Here is a 12,152-nt window from a genome sequence, read left to right on the forward strand (position 1 = left end):
ATGATTACCGCGTGTAAAGAAGGCTCACTTAAATGGGGTATATATTTCATGGGGTGAGCATGCACTGCATGAGATCTCTGACTTGTGCATGTGAGTGGGTTTTTAATTAGGTTGTTTAAAAGAAAGTAGTAGTAGTATACAGGGGCGGATTTAGTGTGCTATACGGGGGTTCTCAGGAACCTCATACATTTTGCGCGGTTTTTGTATTTGTATTGAAAAATCTAGTATATATATAACAAATACGAATTGGAACCCCCCCCCCCCCCCCCCCCTCTTAACAAAGTATGCTATTAGTTCAGTGGTAGAAAAACAACTTTTTAAGCTTTGTTTCTCTTGGTTAAGGGTTCGAATCCCCTTGGTTACCATGTATCAATTTTTTTTTTTTTTTTTAGCTTGAGATGGGTGGAAATCCCCAAACTTGAAATTCTAGATCCGCCTCTGATAGTATATAACTATAATGCAAAAGCTTTAGACTGATACATTGTTCCATTCAAATATACATTACATTAATTTTTGGAGTAGTATTCAATATTTATACCGTTCATACATCATCCAAAATGGTGGGCCTCTTACTTTCATCTTTACTCTTACCCTTTTTATAGTTGATCTTTAACTTTATTTTTGGGGAATACTCTTAAGATTATTTTTCCAATTTCCATTATATTTTGTTAGTCAAAGATTCTCAGCATATTACTTAGGTCATGTTCTGACTTACATATTATAGTTTAACTATATACACTATCGGTGCAGAAATATTTTGCACTATCAATATACTCTCTCCGTTTTAATTTATGTGAATATTTTCAAATTACGAGGGTCAAACTTTATAACTTTGATCATGAATTTTGACATAAAATTTTCAAGTTTGTAAAAATAAAATTTATATATGTATTTAGAAACTACATAAAAAGTATTATAAACATGATAACTTATAATTCATACAATTTAGAAAAAATGTAAGAAAAAAATGGTCAAAGATATAACTACCTCGTAGACTCCCCAAATAGTAATAGGTTCACATAAATTGAAATTCAGGGAGTAGTTTATTCTAAATAGCCGGTCAATTACTATCTTTATCATCTAACAACAATGTTCACTGTAGAAATTACTTGTACAGTTTTCTTGTTACAACTTTACTTCAGTTACTAGCTCTGCCTTTGGGATTCCCTTGCTTGTGTCAGTGGCGGATCCAAAATTTTCACTCGGGGTGTTCGGAAAAATAATTGGACCTAAATATACACTGTAATATATGTTCAGGGTGTTCAAAAGTTAATATGTATACATGAACATAGAAAATTTATCCTAAATATACACTGTAATTTTTTGTCCAGGGTATTCGGGTGAACACCCTGGCCTCTTACTGCATCCGCCCCTGCTTGTGGTTAAGGTAACGATTTCGGGCATGGCCATGTCTCATAGTGTGCAATGTTTACAAGGCTTAATTAAGAACGAATTCACTATCATATGACTAGTCATCTTACTAGCGATATTATTCCGACTTCATGCAGGTGAGGTGAGGTGAGTTGCAGGCAAGAGAGGACTGTATCTCTATAGGGTGGAAGGATATTTATTCGATTTGAAAAAGAAAACTAAAGAAGGAAAGGAAAAGGGAAAAGGGAAAAAGAAAAATGTTTACCAGCTTTTGACATGACATAATGAAATGAGAGATTATATTCGTAGTGCTACAACAGTACTATATATATAATTATTAAAAACAGCATCTATTACTATATAATAATATTAATATTGTTATATATAGCCTTCCCAATGAGCTTGGTAGTCTGTTCCCGATATATATCACTACTATTTTATTCCTTCTCATTTCTTCTCCAAAAGTAGTAGTTAGCTAGAACTTTGCCTTATACTACACTGCAACATTCTGATCAAACTCTCAGTCTACTTATTCTTCACCCATCCCTCTGTAAACCAATACTTTTCTTTTATTTTCTTTACTCTATAAAAGAGAAAGTCATATATATGGATTTTGACTTACTCAAATCTGCACCTTGTGAAGATCAAATGGATATGATGCTCATGATGCAAATGGAGGATTTCTCCAAAGGGTGTTCTGAGAATGAAATGCCTATGTTGGACTATAGTCCACGACGAAGCAGCAACAACGACAACAACAACAATAATAATGCAAATCCTAATAATTCCTCTCAAATGATTGATCATCATAATTCACCATACGCATCCACATTCTTGAACATGCCATCCACCATTTCATTCAATGGTTCTCCCCAAATAGTTCATCAAGAATCATCAATAACCCTCCCTTTTTTGGATAATTCAAGTAGTAGTAGTAGTTGGAAATGGAGGAATTCTGTTGGCGTCAGAGGTACTGACTATAAAGAACAAGTATCCAATGCCTCGCATCTGACACTTCCTTCGCAGACATTGAAGCGAAATTCTATGGCTGCCATGAGGGAGATGATCTTTAGAATAGCAGCAATGCAACCAATCCAGATTGACCCAGCATCAGGTAATAAGAATTCTGGTGTCCTTGTTTCTCGTTTTATTGTGTGTTAGTTACAGTATGTTACTATTTATTTTCGGGGCGGAGCCACCCTAGGTCAAGTAGTGTCAGTTGCACCGCTTGATTGAAAAATTATACTAGATGTATATTATGTGAAAAATAAGAAATAACATATAGTGCAAATTAACAACGTATATTGTGCAATTTTTTGATTTTATGTCTTAAATTGTTTAGTCCCATTTGATTTGCTAACAAAGATTGAGGTCGTAAGAGGTTGAACCATAATCTTCTTACATTGACAATCAACTAAACTATTATATATGACGTCAAGGCTTCTTTTGGTGTCTTAAAATTAATAAAAGATTTATTTAAAATCATCTCTAGTGAGGTTAATTACAATGAATATAAAGTTAAAAAAAAAAAATGAAAACTCGTTGAGAAAAATGTAGTAATATACTTATATTAAATTGTGTTTAATAGTCTTGACTCTGTCTTTGTAACATGACATTAGCACAATGAATTGCTTGTTTATTTATTTAAATGTTGACATTGTTTACTAAACATTATGCGTACACCATTGATTCCTGTTATTTACCGTGAATATTATTTATGTCAGTAAAAGCGCCTAAGAGAAGGAACGTGAAGATATCGAGAGATCCTCAAAGCGTCGCGGCACGCCATAGGAGAGAAAGGATAAGTGAAAAGATAAGGATTCTACAGAGATTAGTACCAGGTGGAACAAAAATGGACACTGCATCAATGCTAGATGAAGCAATTCATTACATGAAATTCTTGAAGAAGCAAGTTCAATCCCTTGAAAATGCAGAAGCTAGTGGGCCAGTTGCTGCTGCTGCTGCTTCAGGATGCTTAGGATTCCCTGTGCCAATGTCATTAAGTGGGAATTATTACCCTTATCATCAAAGTGTTCATCCCTAGATAGTTTGACTCATTATCAGATCAGAGTATAAATAATGGAGGAACGAGTTCTTGTTTTTAGTATAAATTGTGGAATTGTAAATTTAAAAGAAGATTATTGTTGGACAAAAATATCAAAAATATAGTCACTTCTTATGATCACTTAGGTTTACCATGCTTGTATTACTACTAGATGAATAATAAGGCTAATTAATACAACGAAAACCTCATAATTTCCCCGGAAGTTTCGTTTAGACACTAAAATTACGGCTTGTTTCAATGAGCACCTAAATGTATGATAAAGTGTTCCTACTACACACTTTCGATTCAACATTTGAAAAACTTTTGCGAGTATTCTCAAGTGTTCATCATGTAGATAAGTTAATCACTTAAAACATGTCACTTCCTTTAGTTATACACATTAGCCTCAATAAGCTGTAAAACCTCAAGCATGCTCCAATTCAGGCTGATGTGTATAATTAAATAACATAACATATTTTATATGGTTGACTTAATTAACTACGTAATAGACGTTTGAGAACACGCACAAAAGTTTTTCCAAAATTTGAACCGAAAGTGTCTAATATCTCTGTATCGTTCCAATTTTATCGGATGTCCTCGAAGTCTCTCTAATATGCACACTTTATCATGTATTCAGGTGTTTAATTGGAACAAGTGGTAATTCGAGTGTCTAAATGAAATTTACTTACAAGTCTAAGAGACTATCGATGAATCAAGTCAATAATAAAAGTTCATAACCATGGTATATAAAGCCCTGGGGTGTTTAAAAATTCTCTCTCTCTCTCTTATTCTGTGAATGTAACGATTTCTTGTGAATATATATAACTAAGTAGATAAAAGTGCGATTTTTCTAATAGCTTAAATTTTTAGGTGAAATGGTCGCACAAAAGTTAGTAGGCCGAAATCTTGAATTCGAGTTTCCTTTCACTTATTAATACATGAAAATAAAATAAAAAGATTTTTCACGTTTTTAGTTCATGAAAAAAGATCAGGCCACAACGTGAGGGACGTGTAATGTGCCGTATCTGACCGATTGGAATTTCACTTTCATGTTGTACGTTATCGGAGGGTTGAAAACCATGTGCAAGTCATCTTTGCAGCAACTGTAAGAAAAATCTCGAAAGCGAGATGTTGATGTCTTGATGAGGCTATTTATTTTATTTTTTGTCTTCTTGTTTTCTCCATTTGTAAGTTTTGGTCGAATTGGTTTGCCCATTAAATGATGGTAACAGGACCATTTGGTACTATTTCATTTGATGGAAAATATTTCTCCATTTGATATTTATATTAAGGTGTATTTTGATTTTTAGTATATTTTAATTTATTGTGGTTATGTTGTAAAATTAAGCTAAAACAATAGTTCATCAATTATAATTAAGTTGCTAATATAAATAAATAAAATTTATTCGCACCCAAAATTAGTAAGAAATCAATAAATATAAGATAGATTCACACACACTTATCACTTGACCATTGAGTCGCCAAATGAATTATATATTAATAAACAACATGGGTTGTGGTAGGATGATTGAGTTCGGTTAGGAGCTCCGTCCCTAGAAAATGGGCCCCTGCAGTGCACTATTTGAATTTAATCGGCCTCCAATACGTGTATCGGACACCGGTGCAGGATAACCCGATGCACTAAGTTTCCACTACTTCTCGGACCACAAGAGTCTATTGTACGCAGCTTTACTCCGTAAAAATACTATATGAATAGCCATAGAATGATATCGAAAGAGAGGTGTAACAACAACAACAACAACATACCAGTGAAATCCCACAATGTGGGTCTGGGGAGGGTAATGTGGACGCAGATCTTACCCCTATCTCGGAAGATAGGGAAGCTATTTCCGAAAGACCCTCGGCTCAAGAGAAATCACAACGAGAAAGGTTAGATAAGCACAAACAGTTCAAAGCAAAATGCAGAAACTAAAGAAAGCGAATAAGTCAAAATAGAGCAGTCTGAAAAAAGGGAGCAGTAGCTTCCACAGATAAATAAGATAATCGAAGTACAAGAAACCACAAATAGTAGCAAGAAACAAAGGACAATAGACTATAGATCGAACAGCGACTACCTACTAGCCTTCTACTCTAATCTGAGTCCTCCAAAACCTCCTATCTAAGGTCATGTCCTCGGTAAGCTGAACCTGCGCCATGTCCTGTCTTAGCACCTCTCCCCAATACTTTTTCAGCCTACCCCTACCTCTTCTGAAACCATCTATAGCTAACCTCTCACAACTCTGCACTGGAGCATCTGTGTCTCTCCTCCTCACATGCCCAAACCATCTCAGCCTCGCTTCCCTCATCTTGTCCTCCACTGATGCTACTCCAACCTTATCCCGGATATCTTTATTCCTAATCCTATCTCGCCTGGTGTGCCCACACATCCATCGCAACATTCTCATTTCCGCAACTTTCATCTTTTGGACGTGAGAGCTCTTGACTGTCCAACACTCTGCCCCGTACAACAAGGTCGGTCTCACAACCACTTTGTAGAACCTGCCTTTAAGTTTTGGTGGCACCTTCTTATCACACAGCACTCCTGAAGCAAGCCTCTATTTCATCCACCCTGCGCCTATACGATGTGAGACATCATCGTCAATATCCCCATTTTCTTGTATAATAGACCCGAGATATCGAAAGAGAGGTGTATAAGCAAAAAAATCTTTGTTTCAAGGAATTATTTATTTCCGTGAAATGAAATTACAATATTCGACTAGTATGCCATAAGAGCTAGAAATATCAATCTAAATAGTTGTCGTCATCTGTTGACAGCGTTAAGCAAAGTACCAAGTGAAAAAACTGTCATATAATAATGCACAAGAAGTCCACGTGAATTACTGACAATTGGCGGTGGTCTTTGACGAAATTGTATTTAAACGTTTATGAACCATGAATTACGACGTCGTTTTATCGTTGGCTTGCCAAATGAACAGAATCTACGTGGCCATTGATTGATCCTGCGTGGATATCTGCGTCATACCTGTTCTATCAAGTTAATTTAAGGAGTATTAACAATGTAAAAATTATTTATACTTGTCAGTATATATGAATTTTAATTTTTATAATGTAAAAATATCAACATTTGTGTTTTTGGCAAAGAAGATGCAAGTATTCAGAAATAAAAAAGAAAAGCAACTAGTAGGATTATACTTTCATGTGAAGTGACTGCAGGATACCAATACTTTAATCATTTTTAAATTCAATAATGAGTACTCCGTTCGTTTCTTCATTAATTCTTTTATTTGGATCCTAAAGTAATTGATTTGGATTAATTGATCAGATGAAATGTGCTTAACCATTTGTTAAGAAAAAGAATGTGAGGCTTAACTCTGTATCCAAAAGTTAACTCATGAAGTAACTCATGAGGAAATTATATTATATGATGAGGGATACTCTAAAAATGCCTTTCTCCAACGTCCATATTCAATGTTGATAATTGGAGTACGAATAATATAATATATGAAAGTCTAACATTGCATAAGTAAAAATGATTTTATGCCAAACTCAATTGAAAAGGCTAATCTGACGTACAATAATCTGAGACAGAGATTTGGCGGGGGAGCTGGTATGGGAGCTGGACGACCGTAGACAGAAGATTGAGGCCATGCAGCAGCTAAATTGCCCTGAACCATTGGGTTCTTTTGTACCCTAGAATGTCTTGCCTTTTCCTGTTATTCCATAATATGGCCTATTTGCTCATGTACCACAGTCGAGCAGATACATAGATTGATTGACGTTGTTACGGAGGTAATGGGTTTACTCGCAACCTGCTAGTCACACTTTTTTCTTGACTACCTAATGCTTAGAGGATGTATAAACACCAAGTCTTTCACTACTAGTATCTTATATCAATTTCATATTTAAAAAAAAAAAAAAAAAAAAAATTGAAAAGGCTAGCTCATGTACGTATAGTGAGATTTCCCAAAATCATATAAATATAATCAATCAATTTAAAATATTTTTAACATCATATACAGTATCATAAGTGTCATAGTAAGTGGAACAAGGTGAGATTATTTCTCTTTTTTAATCTTCTTTTGGAAAGGGGAAATAAGACATTGTACGATTTCATTTTGCACCGACACCCGCCAACAAAAGAAAACAGAAGGAATGAAAGTGGAAACTAAAAATAAAACAATAATGCAGTACAAAACAAAAAGGAAAAACACTAATTTGTGTGTTTACGTAATGAAGAAAAAAATATCCATGTGCATACGCATCATGAGTCATGAGTTTGCATAAAATAGAAAGACAGGCACTATAATAGATATTAGTCTACACATCAGGCGTTTGGGATAAATTCATTGATCAATCATGTATCCATAAAAGAATATTATTCTTCTAATTGAGTATTATCTATATTTATATATAACAAAACATGCATCATATCAGGGCTTTAATTTTATTCTACGCAGATCTAACTATTTGACAGATGGAAGGACAAATTAAGTATATATCACTATGAAATTACAATTGATCGATGCATAAATTTTTAAAGCATAGTAAGAAGGAAAATTATAGTTTTGATTTTCTCAATTACCGAAAATTCAGAATTTGATTTCTCAACTATCGAAAATTCAGATTTTGATTTCCTCCTATAAAGCTAATCATATTTAACCTTCAAGCGATTGAAATTTGCTTCTGACGACCCTTGTAACAGTGTATTTAACGAATTTTTAATTATTAAACTATGTTCATATCTTATACAGTAAATGAATTATTTTGCTACTTCTACTTTTCATATCATTGACTAACCTTGTTTTGTGCAAGAGAGATTTTTATTTGGCAACTTTTCCGCTCAGTTTAGATTTAAAAATATGTTAAACTACTTACATAAACATGCTAGTAGTTGGACCAACAGCGCATGGTTCTGCATTAATTAATATTTTGTCTAATATATATCGAACATTGGAACTACTAAAATTAAAACATAATAGAGGAGAATGATCATCTAAATTTTTTCAACAAGTCAAGATCATCTCATTTACAAATTGCTTTTCAAATTTTGCAATAGACAAAATCTCAGTAGGTAACATCGTTTCATATCTAAGCCCTCCTCTTTTTAACTATCTTGTTAATTATTAATAAATGAATCTAAAAGGTAATACTATCATTTCGATTGGAACTCTTAATTTTTGTAGGGAATCGAAGACGATCGAAGAGGCAGTAAAATAAAAACTTGGAGAATTCAACAAGATGGAAAACAAGATGATAGATACTACAAGGAAGATCAATATTTTTTGTTCTGCTATTCTACCATTCTATCAATTCAAAAAGATATACGAGTTTTTTAAGATGTTCATTTTATGTCGGTTCAAACATTATTCTTATGCTCAAGAAATATTATAATAGCTATGCTATATATTTTGAGATCTCCAAAACATTGTTTAAAAGATGATTTTTCGTTGGCGAACATTGATACAATCGTCCTTTAACTTATCAATTTTCTCCACCAAATCATCAATCAATGAAAGCTTAATTAAAGTTCAATTTTTTAAACTTTTGGATGATTAAAATAAGGAGAAAGGGGGGGTTTGCTGGTTGCTTCCTATGGCAGGATCCAAAGATGAAAGTGTTTGTGTCTAAGGCATCATGCTTCATGACTAAAAGCCATTATTCCTATCATCATCCAAATCCTCATCCAACCTTATCAAATCTAGGAACATTGCACCCTTGTCCAAAGATAATACTAATAGATACTAAGGCTGTGTTTGGTAGAAAGAAAAATATTTTTCTAGTTAGTCCTTTTATGGAAATAAATGGTCTTTTTATTTATATTCTGGTGTTTCATAGTAAACATTATGAAGGTGGAGGAAGAGTTGATCGTGGATGAGGGGGTGAGGTTTTGGTGGTGGTGGGGGGGGGGGGGGGGGAAGGGTATTGGGGATAGACAATTAATATGAAATGTTATTTATGGAACTTGTTTTTCGTATTTTTATTAGAAAAGTCATTTTTCCGACTTTTAAGAAACTTCTTTCCCTAGTATATATAAATGTTCTCCGAAATACTTTGATCAACCAAATTTAAGAAATTGGACAAAAAAATATTGTCCTTCATACCTAAAAAAAATTTCAAAAAAAACTAAAGCGGTCAAACCAGAAGAAGAACCCATGTGAGGCTTCCATTAAGGTCCCAAGCATATCCTATTATAGAAGAAGCTTCTTTAGCCAATTTGAAAAGAAATCCTAATTCCTGTCCTATGGAGATAGGGCATGCACTCAACCTACCCAATTCTCAAGTGCACTGTATCATTATATATGCATTTATTATTTATCTTTTTGAGAAGAAAAAACATATTTATGTTGGTTTTTATTAATCACGAGAAAGAAATGATTTTTCAAAGCAACCCCTATATTTCAAAACTTGAGAATTTGGTACATGTATCAATTGACATATATCTATATTATATTTTAAAAGCATGAATACAAATGTTGATTGACCAAAATATCCTTCAAATATTGGACGACTTTTATACCCTTAATAAGCTCTAATTCTATTTCTTTTCTATAATATCAATGTATAAAAATGTAAAATACTTCATTAGTTGTATAATCCAAATCAAAATGTAAAATGGTGTATTCTTATCTATAAAAAAATAAATTCGTAACATAACATTCCAATCCTATTCATAATCAAATTCTTGGAAACTGTAGTTTGCGGATCAAACTCCCAAGGTCGGAGATCGTATTTACTCCCTCCGTTCATTTTTACTTGTCCACTTTGGACTTTTCACGCTATTTAAGAAATAAGAAATAAAGTGCATAATTTACCAATGTACCCATATTAATTGGTGCATATTTTTATTGGATTTGAAAAATGATTTGAAGTGAGTAATTAATACTATGGGTAAAACAGGAAAAAATAAATTGTCTTTTCTTGATATGCTAAAAGTGACAAGTAAAAGTGAAAATCTATTTTTAGAATAGTGGACAAGTAAAAGTGAACGGAGAGAGTAGTTCTTTTAGACATTAATTAAAGTTCAATCGTAGTTAAATATCCACTAAAATTAATAGTCATTAACAGCTTTATCTCATTTAAAGTAATTAAGTTCAAATAAAGAGATATTTACACCCAATGTCAATGTGGTATAGTTACAACATCATTTAACCCATATAGTAATATTTATCTATCTATATTTATTATAAAAGCACAAAATTAAAATAGTAAATGTTGAGCAATGAAATATTCCCGAAGATGTTGATGGAATTTATTGTGAAATTGAAAACTTAGTGTTATAACAAAATTGGGAATGTTAACATTTTCTAATAACATTTTTTACCTCACTATTAAATTTAATGTCTAATTAACATTTTTTGTTATATAATGTAATTACAAGTAATATTACCTAATATTTTTCTGTATGATAAACTAATAGGGAATAATGTGCAACACACATTCGTAGAGACTAGTATATATATATACACACACACTTACAGTAATATTTAGAGAAAAGGGCCAAAAATACGCCAGAACTATTTAAAATAGATCAAACTTATTATCACCGTTACATTTTTTGTTCAAAAGTGCCCTCGTTGTTACCTTTTTTTGACTCAAAAATGTCCTCTGAGTTGCCAAATAACTCAAAAATGTCCTTCCTACAATAAAGTATACGATTTATAAAAAGGGATGGGGTCGGACTTGCTTCAGTTTCATTTCTAATATGATCCATGGATAGAACCCGAAGAAAGTGCCTAAGAGGGTAAAATTATCGAATTGGATATTAAAATATTTGTCTCACAATGGATAGAATTATTGCATTTCTTATATTATACTCTTCTATTTGGAGAAGTCTATACCATATTGAGGGGCCGAAGTGCACAAATACCCAATCGCGTCATTTAAGTAATATCCGCCTTATATATTTTGCATGAATATCCACTTCGCGCATGAAGCTTGGAAACTTCAGACATTCGCGCCTGGACGTGTGGTCTTCTGAAGGCCAAACATCATACATTTTCGCCTGATGTTTGGTATGGCTTGCCAAGGCAAAGTTCAGACATTTTGACTGAGGTGCGTGTAAAAATTGGTTAAATTTCAGTCATGTATGTCCGAAATTTTTTCATGTATGCTTGTCCTTCAGTCGTGCATGACTGAAGTACATGCAAAATAGGCTAAAATTTCAGTCATGTGTGTCTGAATCTTTTTTGTTAATTTTTTTTTTCATGTACGTATGAAATATGAAATTTCAGACATGTGCGCCTAAATAAAAAATAATAATTTGGTCCTCGAATTTCAACAATCCAACACACGATTCAACACCCAAATCTACTCTAAATAAGCTCAAATTTGAAACATAAGTTCCATATATCTTAAAGAAACAAACCCAATCATCAATTTCTCAAAAACATAACAAATCTAAAAAATCCATTTAATATACTTTTTTTTTCAAGCATACCTGCACTAATTACATGTAAAAATGGACTGAAATTTCATACATGTGTGTATGAGAAAGAAGAGTGAGAAGAAACATCGTGTAAAAAAAAAAAAACCTTAAAGCAGGTATTGCTCAAATAGCGTGCCCAAAATAGGACACCCCATGCAATTTCTACCTATTGAGGTGTCATGATTCAGGCATATGGACCCTCTAGACTATACTGGATATTGTTGCTCAAAATTTTAAATAGAAAAAAGATAACAAAATTAGAAAATTATATTCTAAGCGATTCACATTGATAATAAGATTTTGTCTCTCGCTTAAAGTACAACCTGAGATTCTTTTTTACCAAAATTGTTA

At 33.0% G+C, this 12,152-nt stretch overlaps 1 protein-coding gene across 1 annotated transcript; it reads left to right on the top strand.

Annotated features, from left to right (window-relative positions):
* Positions 1 to 1,799: 1,799 nt before the first annotated feature.
* Positions 1,800 to 3,556, top strand: LOC132602547 (transcription factor HEC2-like). The gene is made up of 2 exons (XM_060315373.1): positions 1,800 to 2,485; positions 3,096 to 3,556. Exons 1-2 carry the CDS (start codon positions 1,978 to 1,980, stop codon positions 3,413 to 3,415), a joined length of 828 nt encoding a protein of 275 aa, XP_060171356.1. The 5' UTR covers positions 1,800 to 1,977; the 3' UTR covers positions 3,416 to 3,556.
* The last annotated feature ends 8,596 nt before the right edge of the window (positions 3,557 to 12,152 follow it).

This window comes from Lycium barbarum, chromosome 7 (assembly GCF_019175385.1).
Source record: "Lycium barbarum isolate Lr01 chromosome 7, ASM1917538v2, whole genome shotgun sequence".
Lineage (NCBI taxonomy): Eukaryota > Viridiplantae > Streptophyta > Magnoliopsida > Solanales > Solanaceae > Lycium > Lycium barbarum.